At 43.7% G+C, this 27,418-nt stretch overlaps 1 protein-coding gene across 1 annotated transcript in view; it reads right to left on the bottom strand.

Moving 5' to 3' along the window:
* The window catches only part of NIPAL2 (NIPA like domain containing 2), a 50,776-nt gene extending 37,405 nt beyond the window's left edge, over nucleotides 1-13,371 (bottom strand). The window contains exon 1 of the mRNA XM_054816289.1: nucleotides 13,012-13,371. Within this exon, the coding sequence (XP_054672264.1) occupies nucleotides 13,012-13,116 (105 nt within the window). The 5' untranslated portion in view covers nucleotides 13,117-13,371. The remainder of the gene's footprint in view (nucleotides 1-13,011) is intronic.
* Nucleotides 13,372-27,418: the final 14,047 nt, after the last annotated feature.

The following is a 27,418-nucleotide window of genomic DNA, read 5'->3' as shown; positions in this document are numbered from 1 at the left end:
TGCTGGAGCAGAGGCTGATGGCCCCAGGTGGCTGAAATGGCATCCTGGGGCATGCGCAGGAGCCCTGGGCTGGGCAGGGACGGGCAGAGCTGTGGGTGCCTTCAGGGCCCTGACAAACACATGCAAAGCTGTTGAGGTGACACTCCCTTGTGCCCACCTTAGGCAACCTCCTGTGTCTGCACATAAGGAAAAAAAGTGCATGTGTATGATCAAGGGGAATTTGTAATGGCAGTCTGGGCTCCGACCTTACCCTCATTGCTCAGGTCATTTTATCATAATGACCACATGTTTCACCTGAGCATTGCTGTTGGCATATATACTGCGCTGCCTGCTCCAGACTGACGTGTGTTAATGAGCTCTGTTCAATACGGTGATAGCACCATACTTTGAAACCCAGGGCTGGACAGACCCCTAAAGATTAAAAGCAGAGTATGATGCCCTAAGGAGGTCAAATATCACATGGATCCATTCAGGGAGATGAGATGAAAGTACAGTAACGCCATGCAGCTATAGCATGGCAAAGCTGTCTTGTACAGGTTCATACTCAGACGTGTCAAAATTAAAGAAAACAACAGGGAACAAAAATGTAGTAAAGAGGAAAATTGGATTGCAAACTTTACAAATCAGAGTGCATCTTAAATCAGCAGGCAATTTCTAATGCACAAGAGCTATCATATACAGCAGCGCTCAAAGCAGGAGAGAAAAAAATAGGATGCTATATCTCAGGCTAGTAAAACCATGCATGAATGAAAGATGACCTGCAACAGAAGATAGATCACCCTATAAAACTAAAATTGTTGCTGTATTGCCCTGAAGGCCACTGTTCCCATCTTGTCATGTAAAAGGCTTCATTATTTGTGCTGTGTCTGCCATTCAACATCCTTTTGAGGTTAGAGGACTGGTGGAACAGCCAGTTTTATAAGTAATAAACATGATAGTCTCTGAACACAGAGTTTCCAGTTGTGATATCATCCACAGTACTACAGGGCTTCCCACACACAAGTCTTGAGACAAACCTCCATGAGGGAATGCAGTTGCAGACACAAGTTCAGAGCTATGGTGCTACTTCAGTCAACTAAGGACTGCTACAGGAAAAAGCCTTGAATGTTCAAAACTGTTGGCATAAAATGCAAGTCCCTTCATCACCAAAACATCTGTCTGAATGTACAGGACACTTTGTCAGACCCCAGATTTCAAACTTTTGACGCATTCTTCCAGCGCTTCCAAATGCATGAGGCTTGCCACAGAAACATCCTGCCTTTAAGTTTTCCAGAAAGTAAAAAAACACTACAGAAATTTTAATTCCTTCACCTTAATATGGTTTGGAACAAGCCATAAAAGTCACTTGCTGGCTTTGCATTCCTTTCCAGATAGTACCTGAGCACACAGACCATGGACTGAGGCTGTAGATCTGCCAACATTTTCCTCGGTGGGAAAGCGGGCTTGAAGAATGCCTTCCTCTGGCCCCTCATTCCCTCACTGCCTTGTTTGCATTAAACCAACTATTTGTGAGGCTGGCAAGGCATTGTTCCAGGTTTGAAATAACCCCTCCAAAATATACCCCATTAGCATTATGTTCTTTATAGGGCACCTGCCAATGTTTAACACCGAAGACGGATTAAAATTCACAAGACACAGCAAAGGGTTTTAAAATGGTGGCCCCACATGGGTTTGCCCATGGTGATGGTGGCCAAGGCGACGTGATGTACAGGGGGCTGCTGGGGGGAATGAGTTTGGGCAGAGAGGCAAATTCGTCTCAAGCAAGGCACCTTCAGCAGTCACCTGGCATCCCCCATCCCAGCTGCGTGAGGCTCTAGCACAAGCCCAGGCGTGGGGAAGGGAGATTTGAAGGAGGTCAGGAGGTGTCCATTTGCCAAGTGGAGCAGCAACATATTGCTGTTTAAAAGAAGTGAGCGGCAGTATGGCATATTGGTGCGTATGGTCCTGCTTCGCGTACTCATGCAGGACCTGATGCTTATTTACCCTAACGCCTTTTCACATCATTCTGGCAGTGTTTTAAAAGGGCATTTTACATGCAAGGTCTCTTTTTATTGTCAAAGAAAAGTAAAGGGTTTATGGCAAATGAAAACCAGGCTGAAATCTAAATCTTTGGCATTAATTCTAATAAATTTATCCCCTGCAGACTAAAATCTGCATTGGAGACTCAGTTATACAGTGAAATGCAATTTACACATATTACCATGTATGTTTTCCTAATATGCATTAAACTGCAGTTGCCAGGCCTGTGAAATGAAAACTTAGAAAGATTAACTTAATTTGCATTGACTAAAAAATAGATGGCCACTATTTATGGAAACTTTCTATGCCTATAAATTAAACTGATCTTTTCAAATGTATGTTGTCAGCTCACTCATCAAGGCTAGTTAAACTGTTCCTCTTATTTTTCTTCATTTCTGCATTTATTTGTGATCTAAAGGTGTTCCCAACAAATGTAATGACATATACTGCTTAAAAAACTACAAATCCTTTCCAGTAATTAGGATTTTGTCAGATCTCAATGGATCTTGTAAAAAAAAAAAAAAGAGTGGGGACACAAATGCATCCTAAACTTCCAATTCCGAGTTAACTCTGAAGCATGGGGAATTCAGAGTCCTTAACAAAACCCATATTTTTCAAAGAGCTACCCATGTTGAATTAGGAGAGGCTTATCATTTAGTTGTTATTATTCACAGAGCTTTGGCTGTACTCAGTGCTCTACAGATGTATGAAGAAAACAAGGTCCTTGTTTCAATGGTTTTCATAGTGCAAACTGTACACTCATATATGGGTTCAGGCCCATATGAAGAACTGAAGGACACCTGAAATAAGAGTAAAAGGGCAATTAACAGTGTTGGAACATGTAATGAAAATACATAAGAGGACATAAAAGGAAAAAGACATTGTTCATTTGCAAGAAGGAGAGAATTAAAACATTTGACACCATTTTTGTTAGGAGCAGAAGAAGAGAGGAGAACTTGGTAACCAAGTCAGGATAAATTTGAGTAGAGACAAGACATTTGTAGGTGTTACACAGGTAGCCAGGCTGGATTCCAGACCACAGTAGATAAAGCTCCCATCTCATGAATGTTACAGTACCCTTGCCTTTACTAGGTTTTACCTTTCATTACCTCACAAATTTAAAATGTATCTTCTTCCAGAAAGGACACAATCTGTAAAGGCTGGAAGGAGAGCCTGCTAAGTTACCAAAAGGTATGGGAACTTGAGAGGATAAAGCAACTACAGAAGTGGGACCCTTCTATTCATCTCCATGCTTTAATCATTTTAATGAGATCTTATTTATATTCATGAGTCTGATTAATTAATGTCCATAATGGATTACAAACTGGGAGGAAGAATATGAATTGTGAAATATATTAAAGTAACTTTTGACATGCTTGCTAAGGTTATATACAAATATATCCATTCACTATAAAGTTAACAAGCATTATGAGTAGTAATTTACTTGTTTTCTTTTTGAAGAGTTACAACCAAACTGCCCAACTTCTATATTTCAATTTCTTATTCTCAGGAAACAAATCTCAAAATTAGAAATACATGGGAGAATGGGGAAGGGGCAGAACGGATTTTTCCTCAGGTGAATAGCCTGGGATACTTTGCTGCATAATCAAAGACATTTCAAGTTTTTAATATTGCCTGTTAGACTGCAAATAAAAACCTCTCCAATGACTGTATAACAGAGGCTCTAAAAATTTCAACATTTTCTCAAGGACCATCACATAACATCTCCATGGCAACTATAGAAATGACATACCCAGAAAAGCAAGAATAGGATTATAAACTTTTGCTACTTTCCAGGTCCCTCGGGGGGAGAAAGGAGGTAAGCCAGCACTGCCTGACCAGCTTCTCCCACGAAACAGGCAGTATGCTCAGGGATACTCCTCTGCTGCTGCCCAGGAGCAGGCTTTCTGGATGTTCATGTTTCACCCTGTCAAAGTCCTGGTGTACTGGGGAAGGTTCAAGCCAGACCAGTCAAAGCCTAGGTGTATTAATTCCCAGAAGCAACAACCCAGCTCACATTGAGAGGTTGTGCTGCTCCTCTCGCTGCTTCATGTGGCTCCCTGGACCCCTAAATCGAGAGCCGAGGAAGGGACACAAGGTCACGGGGAGCTGGAGTGTACCAGTTCATGCCCTGCGAGATGGAGCTAGCTCTGCCTTGGGAGCAAGCTCAAAAGGGAGTTATCTGAACAACTGAGTAAAGAGTGCTGTTAGGTGTTACATCAGGTTGCAGGACAAGGCACAGAGTACCGCTGGAGAGATCGCTCGCTCTGTGTGTACACACACACGCCTCCAAACCAAGCATAGCTAGCTCATTCCCTCTTTGCTATTGTAGTACAAGTCTTGCTGGAGTACGAATGAGCTATTTCTGATTCCACTTAAATCAGATACACAAAACCCTGACAGAATTGTAGCCAGCTTAATACATTATTTACCAAATCCTAAAAAGAACTTTTATATAAAAATCTCCCTTTATCAGCTGAGAGGAGCTCATGAGAGGAATGACATGCCTCCTCCAGCACGCACCTCTCCAGCATCACTTTCCAACAAAGGCAGGCTTGTCTCCCATCCTGTCTCAATTAATCCTCTGTTAGCTATAACTAACGCTTCCTTTGATGTGCACAGAAAACGCTCCTCCACATCAAAACCCGAGTGAACCTGCTCAGTTGTTGAACTCTGGTGTCACACGTGCAGGCCAGGGGTAAACGTAGGCTGGAAATGAGGACACTTCCAAGCCAGTGGCATTTCAGAACAGCTTCTAACACGAGTAACAACAGCGGAGGGGAAAAAGAAAAGATCTGACTGCATTTAGAATGAAGTTTGATCCATCTGTTAAAAGAATCACTTGATTTTATTGTAGGGGAATGGGCAGCCCAAAGGCCCTTCCAGTCTGCTGTTCCTGCAGGAGAGGGATGCTGTGCGCTAGTTACTTGCTTTCCTTCCTGCACCTCATACGCTTGGCTCTCCTAGTTTCATTTCCACAGAGAGTTTTAATCATTTAAAGAGAGTTCCTAATGCAAAAAAAATTACTGGACTCCAGAAGGCAGAACCTTCTGGTTAGCAACATTATTCATTTAAATATAAACAACTGCTAGCTTATCAGTGATGATTTAAAAACAAGAGGTCTTGCACTCTCTAAAATATTTGCACGTATGAATATGGGTGCATACACACACAAACACAACTGGATGCTTTTAATTTGCAGATCCTTCTGGTCAAAACTGTAAGATGCAAATCTGGGGATAACAAATAAACTCTTTAAAGATATGATCTCATATGCAAATTTCTTCCAGGGGCCTGAAACACAGGCAACGGGCTCATGTTTTCCCAGCTGTCTCCCTGTGATGCATTATAGTTGTGCATTTTGACCTTTTACTACAAAATGTAACCTGCTTTAAAGTTTTCATTACAATTTTGTAGTTCATGGTGAGTGCTGACATAAGGAGTAGGTGTCTAGTTCACAAGAATCCAAAACATCTACTACATAGTTGCCTTCTGCTGCAGAAAACAGAAATCAGTTTAGCTGGATGATCCCTCCTAGGTACCTTATCACTTTTTTATGTTCTCTGCTGCACTTAAAGAGATAACAAGGTGGCAAGTTTTTTCCCCAGTTTTGCGTATTATTGATCTTTCAGCAACTGTACCTTATGTGGATTCTCCCATACAGAACTTGCTGTCTTTTTTTCTGGTATTTTGGTGTTAGCATAGGATATAATAGTTAGAAAGTTTCTTCTTGACAGGGATTACTATAGAGATGGGGCCATGAAGATAAATTCTGCCTGGTACCTTTCAGCAGCCTTTTCATGAATCCGATGCTATCATCTCTATGCTTTTGTAAACCATGCATTGCTCTTCAGTTTGTCCTGGCAGCCTCTGATCTATAGTTGTTGTGGTTTAACTCCAACCAGCAGCTCAGCCCCACACAGCTGCTTGCTCACTCCCTCCCCAGCAAGATGGGCGACAGAATCAGAAGGGTAAAAGCACAAAAAGTTGTGGGTTGAGATAAAAACAATTTAATAAATAAAGCAAAAGCTGCATGCACGAGGAAAGCAAAATCAGGAATTCATTCACCACTTCCCATGGGCAGGCAGGTGTTCAGCCATCCCCAGGAAAGCAGGGCTCCATCACACATAGCAGTTACTTGGGAAGAAACCCACCATAACTCCAAAAGTCTCTCCTTCCTCCTTCTTCCCCCAGTTTTTATTGCTGAGCATGACATCATATTGTACAGAATATCCCTTTGGTCACTTGGGGTCAGCTGTCCCAGCTGTGTCTCCTCCCAGCTCCTTGTGCACCCCCAGCCTACTCGCTGGCGGGGTGGGATGAGAAACAAAAACTGCCTCAATGCTCTGCAAGCACTGTTCAGCAGTAATTAAAACATCCCCATGTTACCAACACTTTTTTCATCACAAATCCAAATCATAGCACCATACAAGTTACTATGAAGAAAATTAACTCTAGCCAAAACCAGTACAATAGTCAAGAGAGAGAGCTAGAGTCTTGATCAGATGAGAACTGCCATTATTTGTTTGACTGAAGCTTCTGCAGACACTACAAGCTTTGGTCTCCGTCATCTTGACATGATGACTGAGTCATTGCTGCATAATAACACAGACACTGAATGATAATGTTCATGGTGCTTTAGTCACTGCAGGGGGCAAAAGATTGTCACTGAAAGAGAGAGAAACAAAGGAGAGAGATTAATGCCATTAGAAATCAGTAAATACAGGAACCTTGTGACAATTCCGAAGCAGAAAAAAAAAAAACAACAAAACCCCCATAAAAATGGAAGAGAAACATTAAGAAATAGTAGATTAGAGTCATAAAGCAAAGTAAATTAAGTCATGATCTATGTGCTCCCAAGCTGGAGCCCCAAAAAATTTAACTAGGTTTTAATTGGGAGTTAACTATCTGGGTTCAAGTCTGTTACGTACACAAACCCTGTATTTTGGTTGTTTTTCACAGGAACCTCTTTCCAGTGGATATATCCTTGGCCGTTGAAGAAAAAGGCTTCAAGTGCAATCCATATCAGCTGGCAAAATGACTTTGTTTTGAGTAGGATGACAGTTAAGTCATCAGACACGTTAGCTAAGACTCTGGTGGAGATTTTAGCTCCCATGAAGCTGATTTGGTTCTAGGAAATTAAATGGCAGCAAGAGCTAGGCTTGTCTATGTACTTCTATGTTACTACTTCATCTCAGTCAGCATGAAGAAGCCATGTCCAAGGAGACAGCATTTGCTGTGTTGTGAGTCATTGCTTTCACACGTGAAGAGGTTTCCTTCAAACCTTGCACTCATCATGGTCCAGACTTTACATTCACCATAGGCCTCTGCATCACAGGGTTGTTTCTGCAGAACACAGCAGGATACGAAGGGGAATATAGCCAGAGGGTCACTGCATGCCTCATACAAGAGTTAAACTCCAATGATCCCGTGATTTCTCTTTATCACAGTTCCACCATCTCTCTTCATTTGCCCATTATGGGCAAAACAGTTCTTATCACCAAACAAGGCCAAAGCTTCTTGCCTAAATGATGTAAATCAACCATGAACATCATGGAGGAGCATGGAGTTATACTGGTATAACCTCAATTTAAGTAATACACATCTGTTTAGTTTGATATCGACTATTTACTTTTGAGCACACTCTGCAAATATCACTGCCACATTTCTTAAGATCTCTGCTCCAGGCCTGGCATTGATTCGCACACCAACTGGCTGTCTTTTGAAGCTGCTGGCAGTACATTTCAAAGTCCAGATTAGTCACAGAATGGAAAGCATATCTCCCAACTGTTCACATTAACAAATGCCATTCTTCTGGGACAGTCTGTGGTGACATTATAAACATGAGCATAACAGTTTATACATGTCACCAAAACTCCAAATGGAATAATCGCAGTCTGCAGTCACTACGTTAGCCAAAGGTCCTCACCTCCCTTATGGCTGAAGTGCAGTGTCTGCTGTTTGCTCATCTTTCTAAAGCCTCGGGTTTTGAGTTTGGTCAAATTTCTACTTGAGTCATTTGGATTTTTTTGATTCCTTCAAACAGGAGTCAATGAGATCCAGCAGACTGTTGGAGACATGCAAGGATAAGATGCAGACATCTTTTTTATCGATGCCCAAAGCAGACTTCCAGAGCATGGGAAAAGCATTTGCTTTGGGTCTGTGTGCCTCAAGCTCAAAACATGAAGTCATGGACCTGAGCTGGTTTTCTGTATCTGCTGCCCAGCACCATGCTGGGCTTTGGGGGTAAAACTGCCACAGGCACCTGACTCCTTCCAGTCTTGGTAGGAGAAACCCAAGCAGGGGGGTAGAGGCTGGCCAATAACACAGCTCTAGGAAATTAGGCTATTCTGGGACCCAGAGTAGTGCCTAGTGGAAACCAGATAAGCAAGTCACTCCTCAGGCTGGCTTGGAAAGCTGCATGCTACCTCCAGTCTTTGGGCTACTTTCCCACCCAGGGCATCTGTTCCAGAGCTGCTGCCCCATCCCCTGCTCCCTCTATACTCAGAGGTATAAACAGCTCCATGGCTTACTCCCACTCTGCTTGCAGTGACGGAAGGAAAAAAGCTACATTTCTCTAAGGAATCTGAGAGTCGCAATGATACAAACATGCTTATAGTACTGTGCAAGGGGACAGGCAAGGGGTAAGGCTCTCCTGTGCTTTTATCCCTTACCTTTGAGTAATGATCAAGTTCCTACGCAGCAGCTGATCCTTCTTTAAACTGGAGGCTGCAGCTTACACAAGCTGTGTGTTCATTTCACACCAGACATGTTGCAATCTTTACATCTGCAGGGACTGTTGATGTTTGGCAAGGCAGAATGAATGTATGAGGCTGTAAAAAAGATATGGGTGATCCTTTCTAACCAGTGCTCTATTTTGCCTTCTCATGTCAGCTTCTCACTCACACTAAAGCTAATGAGAATACAAACCCCAGCAGATCAGACCTACAGCTCTGGCAGAGCCTGCTGAAAGTTTGGATGCAAAGCTGGCCCAGCTCACAGTCCTGCATTTATGACCCAAAGTCACACATCCTTTTCTAGCAGAGCCTAATTAAGTGGGGACTCAGCCATGGAAATGCTGCTGGATTCCTGACAGCAAAACACCACCAGAAGAGCATGCATCGGTGCTGGCAGCAACTGTTTGCAATGCTTCTTCATTATAAGCTTTGACTTTTGGATTCCCTATGACTGATTCAAAAAAGGTGTATTTGAGAGGCTGAACAAAGTCCTCTTCCTAACTTTTGATTTATAAGGGCTGAAAATAACACGCATTTCTCACCTAAGAAAACAATATGCCTTTTGTCCCATACACATTCCCCCATAAGATAAAGGAAACTGAAACTGTGTGAATTCTGAAATCTGACAGGTAAAGAACAACCTGATGAAATAAAGTCAGTGTTTTGATACCCTTGCTTGCTTTCAGTGAACAGTTTTAGAATAAGGAGCTGGGAGGAAAAGGAAAAACTTTTCACCATAGCCTTCACAGATGAGTACAACAGCAGAGATGCTGGGTGAGGCATTAAAAAGAAACTTACAAAACACTTGAAGTGGAAAAACCCAGGAGGGGTTGCCTTCACCTTTAATAGCCCGATAATATCTGGCGGTTGCTTCTTGCAGAGGAAAGCTGCCCTAGTTGAAATCCACGTGTACTGTGGCCATACTGCCCTTTTGGCTCCCACCCACGCTTCCATGGACACCTTGGCTTGCTCTAGAGCTTTTCCTGATTGAAAACCACGGGTGGAACTTTCATTGTTTAAGTGCTTAAAATATCCTGGTGAATATTTGTAGGATGTGCCATGACAATATCTGGTGGCAGTCCCAGCTGAAGAGGTCCTGACTGTTTCTGGGTTGCTTCCTCAGCCAAGGGAAATGGAGAAATAAGCTTCCTCTCCATGGTGGCAGCTCCCTTCCCTCCTGCACTGGGTCCCTCACAGCATGGGGGCAGCAGCCCCCATGTCAGCAGAAGTACCAGCAGGGACTGTGCTACCACTGGAAGAAACCGGGACCAAACCATGCCCTCACCTTGCTGAGGTTCAACGGCACCAAGCCCTAGCAAGGTGGGGTGAGTTGAAGCACTGAAGACTTTCTCCTCGGACAGAATGAGCTAAAAACCTTCATTGTGGCACTTCACATGAAATCTAGCTTTCAGGTATAGATAGAAGGCAGCATAGAAAGACCTCACAATGATGTGTTTAATCGGTGGGATTTCTCATCTCACCTGATCGCAGCCACCACTGCCTGCTGATTAAACCACACGAAGGATCAGGTTTCCTGGCTGCACATACTGGCCACCTGCACGTATGGCCTGTGACAGGCTGTGATATATTGTCAAGGGACAAGAGGCCACAGATCCATCTGAAGGAGCTGTCAACATTTTAAACCTCAAATATAGAGCCGAAATGATTTATTACTACAACACACGAAATAAAACAATCTCCCGAGGTGAGTGTCTGGGCAGCCAGTAATAACTCTGAGTTTATTAAGAGACAGGCAAAAGAGGAAAAAGAAGCAGAAGTTAAATTAATTTCCATCTCCAGCTCGGCTTCACACTTGAACAACTAAATACAGTGACTACACACAACAGCCGTGTGAAATACTGAGTTATGGAAGAAGTATTACATCCAAGCTTTCAGTGACTATTCTCACCCGGCTGTTTTCTCCTTCTCTGACACAAAGTCAAACCAAGATCAGTATTGTAGGTAATAATCTTGACTAACCTTGCAAAATGTTTTTATCCATAAACAACAATATTGGAGATAAATAATCTTTGAGAAGTGCTGAGGGAAATAAGAAAAGGATTAAACTGAGGCAATTACATACACTTTCTATTAAGCAGACAATATCCACATGTGGTGGCTTCTTGCAGTCATTACTCCAGCAGACCCAAAAATATTACAATAACATCAGTTTGTCAGGAAATACTTCAGGTAACTAAGTACATATTTAATCAGATTTTACTGCACTGATTAACATGCCCGTGTCCCATGACACATAACGCAGTGCTGAGACAGGGAAGGCTGTGAGAGCATGGGATCCTGTTGTGCTGACTTCAGAGGTGCAGTTCCTCAAGCAGCATCAATCAAGCTACATCCATGCTGATGCCAAGGAGAAATCCTACCTCCACTCTTTTTCTCTCATGACCACACTTTCCCCCTTCTACCCTCATGCCGATAGCTAGCACCAATCAGCCTGATCAGGGAACTGGCAGGAGAATAACCCCAATTTAAAACAAACAAACAAACAAACAAATGTAATGCCAGCACAAGGAGGCATTATGCTACACAGCCACGTGGACACAGGCACTTCAACTTCTTCCAGGGAGCTGTGTGTTTACAGACATCATTTAAGGCTTATTCTAGTGCCACAGATTTCCCCAAGGCATGTGTCAGAAGTGCTGATCCCATGTGGGTGTCTCTGATGCCCACGTGACACTAGGCAGCTGTGACCGGCAGCCATGCTGAGCCCCTCATGTCTAGGGGCTCTTGAGAGGGGACCTCACTCTTTCACCTCATGATGGTTCATGGGGTTGAGGGGGCTGAAAAATACTCCCCCCAAGAGCAATTCACCTTAGCTTTCCTGGGGTGTTTCCAGGCAGATGAGAGCTGGTGAAGTTGTGGTCTCTTGATGAGGCAGAAAACAAAGAGCACCTATTCAAACCAAACCAAGAGGATGAAATGGCCTCAAGAAAAGGGGAAGGGAAAGACCCCCGTGTAAAGACCTGAAATGGGGCTGATCCACTGAATCACAGCCAGGATAGCTGGGAATGGAGGGAAGAAATGGTTTCTGATATTTCTAAAAATATAAAATGTGAAAATGGAGGTACACAGAAGAATTTAACTCTTGGTAAGATGAAGGTTGGCAGCAACACATGACCCATGGTTACTCATTACCTTCTCCAAAGCCTCAACTCAAGTAAACAGAAACACAGAAAATCAGTGTTGCCTGCAGATACCCAAGCAACGCTAAAAAATGATTCAGGTCTTCCCAGAAAACTACCAGGCTTAAAACACAGCAATCCTCACACAACCACGCCAGGAGTACAGGAGCAGGGCTGGGATGTTTTGCAAGCAAATAGATAACCCCGCCATGACGTGCAGGTGGGTGTCCCCATGCCAAGGGAGTTCCCTGTTGCTGCCTTCCTCCGGCAGCTCTGCAAGCACTCCCAGCCCTGGGGCCCTAGCTCCCAAACCCACAGGAACCCTTGGCTCCACACTCGTCTCCCAGAAGAGATCCCAGGTCTGGTCCCGGGAAGCACTGCCACCAGCCATTAGCCACGAGTCCTGCTGCTCCAGGGACCCGAGCACAGGAATCCACAGGTTTTCTCCCCTCTGAGAACATGGGGCTGAGAAATGCCTCCTGCCAGATGGACAGCAAATGCAGAATCGAGACGGGAAAGTTTTTGCGACCTTCTCTGTGCTATGACCTGCTACTGGGCTGCTCGCGGAGAAAGGAGAGCAGTTAATTGCAAGCCATTTTATGCACAATTTATACCAATATTTTGCATCGTAAAAAAGTGGTTTGCCTCTTATACAGCGAAAACCAAGAATGTTGAGTATCCTCCCATGCCTCCTAGTTTGTGAAGCAAAAAGCAGGGAAAAGGTAAAGGGTTTAATCAACCTCCAATTCATTTTTATTGTTAGCAGATGCTTCAACTTGCTAGTTCTCAGGGGCCGCTTCAGTCTCTCTTTTGCAGTTGCCCAAATACATTGTCAGCACTGACAGCGACAGAAACACCAATGACAAAAACCAGCGATGCTCTAGCGCAGAACAGCCCAGCTGTGTGCCCAGTTCCTACTCAGAAAGGGCTGCTTGGAGGGGGAAGCCAGGGCGGTGCGGGCTGAACGGGGTGAAGAGGGAGCAGGTGTCAGCAGAAACAGGCGCTGGAAAGGGGCTTTTCGGAGGACAGTGGGGAGAGGCTGAAATGATTACCTCGCCCTCCCCGAGCCCACTTGTTCCTGAGCCCCAGCATGGTGCTGCACGGCGGGCACTTACCTTGTGTGTGCTGTACCAGGGGCCGGAGAGGGGCCCGCTTCCGGTGCCTGGCCCCCCAAAGGATGCATTCCAGGATGCCCATTCTGAAACAGGGAGGATGCCCATGTCCCTGCCCTCAGGCCCCAGCCACTGGCCATGCCACGCGCTGTCACACCAGTGGGGACGGGTGGCTGTGAGGAGAGGTGAACAGGACCGGGACGTGGCACTCGCTTCCTGGTGTGGGAAAGGCTGCTCGCGTGGGTCACTCCACACACAGGTGCGTGTGGCCGAGGGCTGCGGCTGCCAGTGGGCACCAGGACACCCTCAGCTCAGGAGTATTTGTAGAATAGGAGAGGAAGGGGAGCTTGACAGAAGGTTTTGCTGCTCCTTCCCAGGGCATTCAGGTGCCTTTTTTTTTTTTTTTTTCCTCTCTCTGACTTCCTCAATGCCCCACCCTCCTCTGAAAAGGCAGCCTTGGATTTTAACTCCTTCAAATCAGTGCCTAAATCTAATGATCAGTTATTAATTTGTCACTGCTAGGTTGCAAGAGTTGGAAGTTGTTGTTCCCGTATGCATATAGTCACTTGCATAAATTCTTCCTTCTGGCATGTATTCTTTGCTTGCAAGTATTTCCTGAATAGTTTCTTTGCAGAGATTTCAGGCAATGGGTTTGCTCCCAGGCTGTGGCTTTATCCATTCATTGTGTTAGTTTTCATTTGATCACTTCAGCTCTCCTGGGGAAAACAACAACTAAAAAAGCTCCCTAAAGGGAGAGTAGGTGCTACCAAGGTACGAGCTCGGCAGAATTACATGGGAGACAGAAACAGGCTTCTAGAGAAGCATAGAAAGAAAGAATGGAGCCACTGCATCTTCAGGCTCTGGACAAGAGCAATCCAGAGAGCTCATACTGTACCCTGGAAGTATTGGGTTGTATGAGTTTATACTGTGGGTCAGCTGGGCTTGAAAATGTCCAAAGTCTTGACAATTAGTGTCACAGACAAGGGTCAGCGGGCAGTTATTCTATCACCTGCTACAGCAGAGTTTTTTCCTACTCTTAAGAAGAACTGGGATTGATTGCTTAGTTCCAGCGGGATTGGTGGTCCTACCATCAGCAAGATGCATCAAGAGAGAAGAAAAGTCAGCACGCAGGAGAGCAGGCTGGGGACTGAGCTTCCAGCAGGCAAGGAGGTATGATACCTAACAGAAATGAGCAGCAGCAAAGTTGACTGCAGAGAGAGAAATGAGGATACTGCCCCTCAGTATGATTAACTTGTTCGAAGATGGAAGGAACATGCAATTATGGAAAGAAACCGAAATTAAATTAATACTCTCCTACTTGATGATATAACCAATGCCTGCATTAGCCACAAAGACGTTATTTGAATCCAGTCAGCATGTGATATAGGAAAGGCAGAAGTGGCAAGGTAGTGCTTCAGTTAGATGATGATATAACACCCCAAAATACAAAACCTTGCCGTATAACAAGAAATGTTTTGTTCATGTGTGTGACCTAACTTGAAATACCGGTTTCTGTGATCACAGCTCCAGTGAGTCCTCTGTAAATACTGGAGGTAGCTGCAGCCGTGTACACATAGGTACACTGGAAAAAACCAGCTCTGATACTTCACGGCTATGTAAATTGCTGCAGACTATTTTTACAGCATTGCATAATTATTCTCTGGAGTCTAGGCTTACATTAAAAAAAAAAAAGTTTCTAGGCAATTTGGGTTATGGTTGCAAAAAACCCTTTCAAGTGGAACTGGAGTGTAAACTGCTGCAGTGATATTTGCCAGTCTAGAGAGAGTTGAAACAATAGCTCAGAGGGAAGTGTGAATGGACCCATTCTTCTAACCGGAGCTCTAAACTGGAAGTCTGCTGACAATTTAAGTGTCAACATCAGCTACTTCAAGGCGGATCATTTTAGCAGAAACACCAGGCTAATGTTCTTATTTGTCATCCTCAATTTGCACTTGTTGGATAGCAGATCCTGGGGCGAAGAGGAAAAGCAGCAACTGGTTGTCAAAGGTTGCTGGGCTGAGGAAAGTTCTCCTGTTCCTCTGCCTCTTTCACCCACGGTCTCCTCTGCCCTAGCTCAAAATGGGGAGCAAGGAGGTCGACACTTCCGCAGGCTGGGGAAGTTGTCTTTGGTAGCCAAAAGCCGCAGTGGTCCCCACCAGCCTGCCAGTGACCTCTGCAGTATGGTTCTCTGTTGCCAAAAATGCACAAATTGGTAAGAGATTGGAAAGGAGTGTAAGGGGAGTGGGAGGAGAGGAGCAGCCCGAAATATCTCTTGAGGACATTTGCTGTTGTTTTGCTTCATTCTTGTTGGTTCACTGCCTAAAATACAAATGTGACTGTGGTTTTCTCTTGCATAAGACAGCTATTGGAACAGGTTTTCTGTAACATTGTCTACGTGGAGCCGTTGTTGAATTGCTTTTGAAGTTGATCTAGCAGTGACAGATCACTGTTCCACACTGGGTCCAGACATGCCCACTCTGTCTAACACGCCAGGGACCCTTACGGCATCCTTTATTTATTAAAAATCTCTGATCGTCTTGCATGCACTAGAGGCCAAAGTTATTCGGATGAATTTGACCTTTCTTTACATTGTAAGCCAGCCCTATTAAGAAAGTAAACAGCATTTTAGAAACTATTTCTGCTCTGTTAGCAAAACCAACGCAGTATATGCAAATGTCCCTATACTAGTCCGTTGCTGTTTTCAGGCTGAAAGTGATGCTGAGGTGAATCGCATAAGGGTATTAAAGCCCTTGAGACTGACGCTTAAAATATTCTGAGGAAATGTCCCATGAAGTGGATGCAAGCTTCTGCCCAAAGTTGAGTTCTGTTTGAGGGTCCTTCAGAGCAGGGGTGTCCTCTGCCAGGTGGACCAGCAGAATAGACTAGAACCACTTCAAAACTATGGAAATATAAGGTGTTTTCAGTGGGAACCACAATACATTATCAAAACAGCACAGCAGAGATCTGGCACCAGAGTCATGGTCACGTCACTGGAGACATGTTCAGAATGCACCATGCATGATTCCCTGCATGTGTATTTTCAGTTGTTGTCCTTGTACTGTGGGCAATCTGGGGTAGCTCAAAAAATACCTCAGGGAAAGTATCCTCAGAAAGGTAACCTGACTTGCTATTGCTGGCTCTGTCTGTCTTTACACCTGGGCAAAGGCAGCAGAAGTGCAGGTTTGTGTCTGGCTGTGGTGGCTGACCCACATCAGAATCAGGACAGGACTGATTCTCCCTGTGAGTAGCATCTTGCTCCCTCTGAGTAGCGCACAGCAGGAGGTAACGTAGCAGCTGTGAAAATGGATTAAATGCTGCTTGAGTTGGTTTGGTAGAAAATCTCAAGATTGATTAAACTGAGTAATTTGCAAGGTGGCAATTTTTGTCTCCTTCCATTCTATTGCCAGTCATTTTGGGGTAGAAGACAAGACAACGGGCTACATACTTTAGAAATGACATCCACCTTCCCCGGTTCCCATCAGGGTCTTAACAGCTTGGGTTACTTCTGAGCAATGGAGACGCAAAAGATTATTGTGGGTTTTAATTGCACGAATTCCCCTACTTTGATGCTGTATTTCTATCTGATCTTCTTTGGCCAAGTACGAGTCTCTGTTAACAGAAGATGATTTTCCTCTGTTGAGTCACAAGGCTTTGGAGACTGCAATGGGTGGTTTGTCAACCTCAAGTTCAGATGATCTGGGATGGTGCTTGATCCATGTGTCTCCCTGAACTCTGGCTTGTCTGATATTGGGACCATATAAAGCAACAGAGTCATCATGCAGTTTCCTACCTCTAGTTAGTTGCTTTAGCCTCCTGAAGTCATCCATGGATAGCTTGACCTGGCACCAGCATCACTTCATTTTAGATACTCAATGCACTTGGGTGTCTGAAGAGGAAATAAGAGGGCCTTTCGTGTTTGCTGGTCCATCGCTTCTCTGAGCTGGCACTTTGTCACTGTAGACGAACCACTTCCTTAGCTGAGAAGAGTGCACATCCTTGACTACTGGGCTCTGGTGACAGTTACCAAGACTCCCTAAGCCAGAAAATGAAAGACGTGGTTTCCTCCTCTGCCAAATCGGAAAACAGCACTTCCTTCGGGGTACCTAGGTGTGCCCACCACCGTCTGTTCTCCACTGTGAGGACAGAGCCCAAGTGATGGGAAGTTCACTGCTGGGATGGATGGTCCCAGCTGGGTGATACAGGAGAAAGTTGAAGACCTTTCTTTTACCTTCTGCTCAGAGGACATGGCTGCTAGTGCCAGATCAGTGCAAAAAGTGCTAAGCTTGTGCAGGATGGTCAGACATGTTTCTGAGTTCAATGTCTACAAGCAGACTTTTGCAGCATTAGTTCCTGTGTGTAAGGCCGTACCTGAAGGCCTGAACCTGTGAGCTGGGGAATCTGCCTGGGGTGGGTTGCAGGCAGGGTATACTGTGTTGTGTTAGCGCAGGACAACTTGTGGAAGATGTGTACAGACAGTCTGTTGATTTTTACAAGCAGCTTTCATCTCCCTTCCCCCAGCAGCTCTACAAGTCCATGCTGCAAGTATGTACTACTCCATATGCTATCAATTACGGTCCTGACTGGAAGTTGCTTTCCATCTTGAAGTCTACAAATGTACGAAAAACAGGAGTCCTGGAAGCAAGATGTACATTACAGACCTTGGAGAAGGCTTTTGTCCTTCCTTTTGGGATGGTGGATCAGGGAGAGATTTGTAGACTTTGGACATTTTCATTTTTGCCTTTTAGACCCCACCAATTTAGGCTTAATCCTGATCCTTTTGAAATCAATGGCAAAGTTCCCACTGACTTCAAAAGAGACGGCCTGAGCTCTCAAATACTTTAAAGAACAATTTTAAACAAACAAACCTAAGATGGATAAGAATTGCATTTTCTCCCTCTATTAGGCATGCAACTTATTTTCTCCAAATGTAAACGTTACCTGGAAAGCTAAGCAGTGATGTGTTTTTTATTATTTCTTTAGGAGGCTACAGTACCCAAAGTATATTCCATACATACTTCTTCATTTAGGAGCCAAACATAGCTATGTAAAGTGAGCAGCTTGTTTACAGTAGGCCCTTATGGCTTGCTATCAAATTAGTGGCAAATCAGGACTGTAGTAAACAGAGGTCAAAGATCAAACCCACAATTTCACATAAAATTCCAGACCATGTACACAAAATTTAAAATGCAAAATCTTCAAATCACAAGACCATCAACTGCTTTTAAAACTAATCAAAAGCAGGATAAGGACTGGAGGAAATTAAATTTAAACATGATTTTAATCCAAATTTTAATGGAACAGCTACATCATGGATATCTTTTAAACTATGACAGCTGACTCCATGCTACCTATTCTCACTTGCCATTAAAAAAGGGTTTGGTACATCTCACTCGCTATTCATATGTGTCGTTTTGCTGCTTCTTCTCCAATTTGAAATACAGGAGAAGTGTTACCACCTAAGACTTTTCAGTGGCTCTGTTCCTGCTAAAGTACTTTTGCATCACTCCTTTTAAGTGCAGTGATTCTCTGTGTTCAGAATGGGGAATGGCAAGATGCTGTTTGCTCTATTTTGTGCTGGAACAACTGTATTTGAATGCAGTCAGGTCCCTTGGCTGACAGTCCCTTCCTTACCTGGAGGCCAGTGCCCATGAAAGCATCTTGCAAGAGATCCAGGACCATGCCAGTCCCACACGTGTTTATTAGAATAATTCTCAGTCCGAAGCAGTCTGGGAGGAATCCTGTTTCTGGACCAAACTAAGGGAAAATAAGAATGCAGACTCCTTAAAACTGAAACTTATTTGTTTAATGAAGATTTGGTTACTGAATGCCACCAGATGTCAGCATACACTATATGATTAAAAGCAAGTGTCTAAGACCTCTGAGAAGCGAGCAGTGATAAAATTGCCTTCTGTCACATGGAAACGATGTACCAGATCAGCTTTGCTGTGGGAAAAATTATGGCAGGGATTAGCTGGAAGAAATTGCCTGTGAGGTTTTGCTCAAATATCTGCTTAATTCTTCCATCCTTGGGGGGTGCCCATCTGCCTTCCCTTCACTCCTCCCCATCTGCAAGCCCGTGAGAGGCCTGAATCAACCTTGTCTCCAATCTGCACCTCCCTGGGGTTTCCCAGCACAGGTCCAAAGACCTGCATCTTCCTCGGAGCCAGGGCAAGAGGAGGAACTTGCTAGGGATCCAGAGACCTGTTTTTCATACACGTAGTTAGGGAAGATACACCTCCACCCCACATACTGCAGCACTATCTGCTCTGGCTGTGTAGGAATATGAGAATTCACCAAGGAGGTGGGCAGAGAGAGCGGCTAGTGACAGCTTAGGGAAAAAAATATGAGTAGCAGGAAAAGTGTGGTGTGATTTATTTTTTCCTGATATACTCTTTCCCACTCTGGCAAATGCCAGAAAGCCAATGCTCTTCTTTGGATCATCCAGTTGAATACCTGCTCAGAACAAGTTTTAGACTATAATCTATGTATAAGACAGCTCTATTTTCTCCTGCTGAAATCAATGACACAGCTCTTCAGAGTAAGGGCAAACCTTTGGGAATCTGTAGCCAGGCTTCTTCCCTGTGTCTTCTTACCTGTCTTATGGTAAGACCTGTAGTATCACCAAATATGCCCAGTCTACCTCCTGATGGCTTGATGATTCAAATTTTTTTATAGGTGGGCACACATTATACATTTTCCTTTTCCTCCAGTCATACGCATCTTTTAAAACAGGTAAAGCAACAAGACTTTGTAGTATAGCCCTGGCCTGAAGGGCCCTTTCAAAACTGTTTTTCTTGGTGAACATGTACAGAGCTGAAGCCATTATTCTGCCACTGTAAATTTTGACCTAAATCTGCCACTGTCCACACACATCCCAAGAAGTCAGAAAACATTGATCTATCAGAAAGTACAAGTCCAAATAAGATAGCCGGAGCCCAAGGGACAGCCAAGCAAGGTGATGTTCCTCTGGAGCCGGGAGTCAAAATGCCATACAGCTGAGTTTTCCAGAACATGTCCTCTTTTTCTCTCTTGGAGATTTAATTCCATTTTGAGGATTTCTCTGTGTTTGGCTGAGTTTCTGGGCATACAACAGCTTTGGTTGAAGGTCCAGTACAATATCCCCAAGTGCACTGGCACCCCTCCAGACTTTACAGCCATGGCTACTGTGCTGCAGCACATAAATTCTGCTGGAGGCACGTGCTTTTGTCACCACGCACCAACACAGCAGATCCGATGCTTTGGGGCAGCTTCAGAGGTCGCACGTTCATAGGGAAGACACAAAAGCACAGTGCTTCTGGACACTATCAACGCCGCTGCCTACGTGCCATTTAGCTGCTTTGTTCCTGCTCAGCCAGTCTGGTGCATCCCAGAAGCATCAGATGTCCATACCAGAGGTATGTATATGCAGACCATCTGTGCAGCAAGCTCACTGCATGTGTGTGTGCAGTAACATCATGGAAACTCAAGCGATCCGAGGGCAAAAAATCCATCAGCTCTTTCAATCTCATCCATGGCATGAGCTGGAGCAACCTGAGGATGGCTCTGTTTGCATCGATTGAGTCCCACCTAAAGAAGGGCACGTCCCACCTGTGTCTTGTGTTAATGGCCGAGCAATAAGGCTGGGGGACAAGATTGTCTGGGGAGTGCCTGAGGGCCTGTTTAACCTGGCTTTAGCTATGGTTTGAGGAATGCCCCCCACCTTTGAAAGGGATAAGGCAGGCACCTCACTTCAAATCAGTAGGATATCCTTCAACAGGATTTGGGTGCCTAGGTGCCTTTGAAGATCTGACCTGTGCCTCAGAAACCTTATTCCACTGAATAGCCCAATGACTTCAGAGGAAGGAAGCTGCATATTATAAAATCTGTATTCCAAAACCACAGTGAAACCAGCCCTGGAGCCAGATACTTTATGTATTACAGCCTTGACAACACTTACATATGGTGGCAGTGAACTGAAACAGAGTATGATAAGGTCTGATCTGGATTGGATCTGTTTGGGGAAAAAAAAAAAAAAAAGTGATTTAAAAATAAAAATTATGGTATTTTGGTAAATCCATAAAATCCCTGCAATATTAAACATAAAAACTAAAATAACCTGAGGGAACATCCAGGATAACTGGACTGAGAAAGAACTGGTTTCTTCCCTCCAAGAAATAAATTAACATGAATATCACATATGTTTGTGTGTGTGTGAGTGTGCTGGGAGCAGGGGAAGAGCTCAAATACGTTTAATAACCAGTCAATTGATATCACAAAGCTTGTCTATACACAATATTGCTTGTTAAAACATTTGGGGAATTGGAAACAAGCTTTCTTCACATTACAAAGGATGAAATCTTTTTATGCCTTTGCATTTAAATTAAGATTCTATAGGTTTATTTCCTTAGAAGTTCTGTTTTTATAAATGTACCATTTTGCCTTCTAAGAACAGATAAGATATCCTGATTATAAACTAGCTTTTATAAATGCCAAAGATCAAAGTCCAAAGTTTTTTGCTTTAACTGCAGCAATCCTCACTACGGTGTTTCAGAAATGCTGCTTTCATCCTTGTAAAGCCATCCAGGCAAACAAAACCTGTACAGATCTTCAGAGATGGAGAGAAACTCTTTGGATTATTTGAACAGCACAACAGTAAATAATAATAAATCAAGAACATGGTGATAGATTTCTTTTGCAGAGAACATCTTCACTGAGGTGTATTGACATGGATGTTTCCTGAAAGAGCAAGTAGAGATCCCCGAAGCGTTTGCTGCAGGAGTGCCGATGTCTGCTTTGGTGAGGAATGCTATCATGGCATGAGTAAAAAACAGGATTTTGCAGGGGCATCTGTTGGGGGAGGGGGCGTTACATTTTTTGGGGGGCAAATGATAAATTTTAAGTACTTCACTGAAGAAGCAGCTAACTGCATTAGTGGAGAAAATACTTATTTTGCCTGTGATTTGGGTTTTTTCTAGACCTAGACAGTTTTGTTAGGGTATGAATTCAAGTTCTTAAAAACAATTCATATAGAAAACACCTCCATCAGGGATGCTCCATGAGTTTTAACTTCCTTTGGGGAAAGTAATTCTTTTCTTGCCAGAAATTTGGTTCCTTATTTAGAGTCTGTAAAACATTCCTTCACATATATATTATATTTTTTACCATATTATAATAATTTTAAGATTAAGAGGGTTTTTTAATTTTTTTTTTTTAACCTTGGACTGCGTGACAGTGTCCCTTTTTCAACTTAGACATGAGGAACTGATCTTTCTTCTGAAAATACCTTTTTTATTATTAGAAAGCCATTTGCGATACAGAGTTTACAGACTGTTTATGATAGTTTTGACCATGATGGAAAGAAAAAAAGAGCAGTATAAATTGAAATCAAGCTCTACCAGACAAGGAAACATATTATATAAGGAAAAGATTTACAGGATTTCAATCAAGAATGGCTTATGTGTGTAACACATGGAGAGGTTTCAGTTTGGTTGTTGCTGATCCTCCAATTCCTCGGCCAGTCTTTGCACATGTGGAATAAATGGATTCCACCCAAATCTCAAGCGTGCAAGGTTTTCCTTTGCCCTGCAATATACTCTCCTAAGCAGAATAGGTTTTGTGGGTTTCTCCTAAACATCGGTGATCAAATCCCAGATGCACGCGTGGGTGGGGAGAGCCCTTTTCCACTCCATAGCGGAACAGGTTTTTTCAACTATTAGCAGAGTTTCATGCAGAAACCTACTCATCGCTTTATAAATCAAATGCGGCAATTCTTATTATTTAAATAAGCAAGGTTTAGAGTGTGCACAGATATCTTCACTTATTGCCATGGTTATATAGATCAGGTTTGCTAGCTCAGGACATGTGTAACTGAAATGTATGACAGAGACCGTGGAGATCGGCTTTATAAACAGCTGAGAAACAGATAGAAACAGTAAACCAGAGGGGACTTTAGGTCTTTGACATTTTTAGGAGTTTTATTTTTCCCTTTTACCTCCAGGGTGATTTAGATTCTCTGTGTGAAATGGTATTTGGGAGTTTGAAGGCTATAACAGGTTTCCCTTAACTTTTTACATTGGATGCAAGCTGTGTTTGCCTTTTCTGTACAGTCTTGTCTCATCCCCCTGTCTCTTCTATTTTTGTGTTATCCTTCAGGATGAATCTTTTGTATGTGTACATCCTCCCTTTTCCCCCTCTGTCCTGGGATATGGGAATGGCAAATTCAGGATTATGCCATTAAGCCTGTGGTGGATCTCTGAGATTGCATCTATTTAACCTGTACAGCTCCTGAGTTTGCTACTTTTGAAAATCCAAATGTAGACAAAGACTACTAAAAACAAGAAAAAAATGTTCTAATTGCTTGCTAAAAGAATTGCAGGGTTAGCTTGGGAGAAGAGAAATCCCAATGGACAGGCAGGCACCACGCCAATGTCACAGCCCTTCCCAGTCCAGATCCACATGCCCATGCCTGGTGGCAGGAGGGCAGAGGGATTTGGGACACGCTGGCTTTCAGCTGGCATTGCTGCGCGGCAGCTTCTGCTACAGCCTGCTGGGGAGGCTGCCTGGCACGCTGCAGAGCTGTGTGGTGCAGGGGATGGGGACCGGGGCAGCAGGCTGCTGGGTTGGACTCTCACTTTAATTGGTTTTGTAGTGCTGCACAGACATTCAGGTCAAAGTGGGCTAAAATAACCTTTAGCTATTTTTGCCTTACCTATCACTGAATGTGAATTTCCTACCATTAGCAGTCACAGCACTGCTATGTAAAATGAACAGTTACTTTTTGCAACGGTGCTTTTTTTTTTTTTTTAATTAAACCTAATAAAAAGCACAACTCAGTCTCAGGTTTCCAAATGAACATTTGAAAGATATCCAGGAAAGAACATCTTGCACAGAAAAGACAAAAAAGAATTAAGAAAAACCAATTTTTCATTTGAAAAATGTCAATGGAAAATATATTTGCCAGGCATTTTAGCTTTTGTAGGTCACCTACCAGCCTCGGGTATGGCTTGCAAGTGTTCCCTGTGTAGATACGTCAATGGTTTTAAATAGCATGGTGCGAGTATCAAGCTTTTGTAATAAATTAGTTCAGTACTAGTAGCTCAATTTTATGTTGTCTGAAGATGTGAATACAGATTCCTCTAATTCCTGTATTTTTCAACAAAGAAGGGCATATTTGGTGTCTGTTATTGTTAAAAATTTGCATTCTGGTAGCACGTACAGTTCCCCAGCACAGATCACAACTCCGCTGTACAAACACGACAAAATGAGAATTCTTTCCCCTAATAATGCTTTTCACATGGAGACCAACAGCAACTTCTCTTTGCTCTGTGCGGTTTGATTCAATGCTCCAAGGTACTGAAAGCAGCTACTTCGAAATCGTGTTAGATGTCTGCGTGCGGTCACATTATAAGCAGTTTGTTTGTTTCGGATTCCCCATCCTGTCTGGTGGTGCATGCTTATTTTCCAGCACGTGCTGGTGCTGCTGAACTGTCAGAGAGAAATTCCTTCCTTTGTAAATGCAGCAGTGTCTTTGAAGTGGTTCATTGTGAGCTGCTTCTCAGTAAAATTGTGTGCAATCCTAACCACAAGGGAAAAAAAATACACAGGAATTGAAAGGGAGGTGTTTTTAAATTAATTTTAATTTAAATTAAATTAAGTAAAGAGAAAACTCCTCTAGGGGTAGCTCAAGTCTTGTATCCCTACAAAGCCTAAACTCTTACCCACAGTTTATGCTTCCTATTTATCCAGTGGAGAATGATAGGCAAAGACTTTCAAGTGACTAGAGGTTTCAAAGGCTTTGCTTTTGGGTAGTTCATACAGCCATGCTATCTGGGGACCGGGCTTTGTAGGAGCTTTGTACATCTCATCTTGAAAATCTTATCGCTTCAAGGCACTCCATCCAGACACTGAAGGCTCTGAAGTCACTGTCTGCTTTCCACAGGACCTTTAGTGCTGCAATGTAGAGTTAAATAACAGAGAAACACATGAAGCAAGCCCAAGCATTGTGCTGAACCAAAAGAGATCCCTCTGGTCTTCCTGCCATCTCAGATGTCAAGGACTGTCCCCAATTTACCACCTTTCAATGTCTGAAATTTCTCAATTCCAAAGATAATCCAGATTTCTTCTGCTCATCTCTCAATTCTCCAAACTTTGTTCTTGAACAAAAATTGATCCTAAAGGATGTGACTGGTCGTGAGGTTTCACACGTGACTTAGAGCAATCTAGTGGGGACTGCTACTGGAAGAGATTTTCCTTTAGTCCAGATCCCTCTTGCCCTGGCCCTGGCTGCACACTCCTTCCCTCCTCTCAGTTCTTGCAATCCTTCAGCCTTGTGGAAAATCAGAGACTTGAACTGATCTGGCTGAAGATTTTTTTTTTTCCCCTGTTCATAGATTTTTTAAAAAAACTCTTTTCTTAAAGTTTTATAGGTTTTTCTGCTTACAGTTACCCTTATCTTGATGTAAAAATCTCCTACATCACCCTATAAAATATGCACACACTACAGTATGCAAAAATAACATGTTACTTCAAGTTTGCTTAAGAATCTGGTGTGAGAAGTACCATGACCACCACCCCTCACCAAAGCCCTGTGTAAAGTGATGCAGCGTGTACGCAGGGTGACTGAAAAGGTACGAGCAGAGTACTGAACACTTTGAGATGATCTGGGAATAATTAACCTACTCTGAAATACAACCAACTCTATTTTGGTATTTAACCTTTCCTTATATATAATTAAACCATAGGTTCCCATTTAAATTTTAAATTAACAGTTCTTGTATGTGCTATTTTTTCTTTCTTCGTAGTTGCCTGACGGCAGGGAGCTAATGAACTCTTGCTTTTTGGAGCAACTGAATTTTAAATAGTGGAGCCTCAAAGCCTGCACAGTGTTTTGCCATATTTATGCTTGCCTAAAAGCCCTGACTGCCCAGTCAGTCACAGAGCTGAGCACATACAGCCTGTTAATCAACACTTTCCTATTCTGCTCTTGGTTGCAGCCTGCCAGAGTTATTGGGAGAAGAGGGGAGATTTTGCTTGTTTTGAGACTCTAAAAAAAAAAAAAAAAACCAAAACCATGATCTAGTTCTCTGAAGGCTATTTAAAAAAAAACACCCAAAAACCAAAACCAAAACAAAAACCAAACCAAAACAAGCTTGTTGGCGCTTATATCCAGTACCAAAACTACACAGCATGCCTGCACCATGCCATTGGAATGATGCTGAGGGCTGGGGCTCAGCCCTGCCCTGGCCGCAGCGCCTGCAGCGTGAGGCTGAATCACCCGCAGCCCAAGGAGCTCAGACGGGAGCAGGATCAGCCCAGTCCGCTGATGCTCAGCCTCCCGACAGCTGTCTCACAGGCCTTGTTTATGATGGGAAATTACACTGTGGTAGTCACCGGGAGTCCTGAGCAACATGTTCTAACATGATGTAATTTCCAGCGTAAACCATCTCACTGGTGTCTCCTTCCAGTCGCAAGGCCAACAAACAACATGAACGGTGGGCTCAGTTGCTGGTATTGCAAAAGTGTCCAAAGGTGCCAGTGCAAGGAATCGTAGAATCGTAGAAGGTACAAGCACTTTTCTCACGTGCTTCAAATCCAATTTAATGCAACAGTTACAAGCCCAGGTGAGACTTCACACCTAGTGTTGCCTATCGTTGGCGTGGCGACCTGGTTCAGGAACGGCGCGACGACCAATCCCAGGTCGTTCGGTCCATCAGCTCGCGGACACCAATGTGGTGGACGGCAAATGGCGTTTATTGGTGGGCAACATAGCATTATATAGCTTGGGTTTACAACATCACATCCGTCTGCTTACGTCGTAAATTAAACACTATTGGCTATTAGGAGAGGGGTCTTATCTTTCCGTACAGCGCGACATCTTCCGGCCGCCAGGCCCTAGCTATCTACAACCTAGTCTGCAGGTACAGAGATGCATCAACTTAATTATGGCAGCTTTAAATGGATTCCATTAAGCCAGTGCCCTTGCTCAGAGTCAGGGGTGCAGCCTGCCTTTCTGGGTGTGGCTGTGATTGCTGTCCTCCCCTCTGTGAGCATCCCTGTCCCTCCAAGCAGGCAAGTGCAAATCATCCTGGGTGACTCCTATGGTCCAAATCATCCTGGGTGACTTAAAACAGTCAAAATTGCTGGCCTGAGCCAATGCTGGGGTTAGGCTACAAAGCACTTCCACCTGCAGCCCCAAAAGCAAGCTACAGCGATGAAGAACATGGACACTTGCCAGCAGCATCTTTTCCATCAACACAGCTGGATCCTGAATAGGATGTCTGTCCATGCTGAGGAGTGGAAAGTTGCACTAGGTAGCTCCAGGGGTGAGCAGAGCAAGGCAGAGCAGGGATTTCAGCAGCAACATTCACCTATGTGGTGTAGGCACTTACACAATCTCACAGCTCTGAGTTACTTTCTGATTTATAAGGTACAC

Source organism: Grus americana, chromosome 2 (genome assembly GCF_028858705.1).
Source record: "Grus americana isolate bGruAme1 chromosome 2, bGruAme1.mat, whole genome shotgun sequence".
Taxonomy (NCBI): Eukaryota; Metazoa; Chordata; class Aves; order Gruiformes; family Gruidae; genus Grus; species Grus americana.
This window is presented reverse-complemented; position numbering and strand designations above follow the sequence as displayed.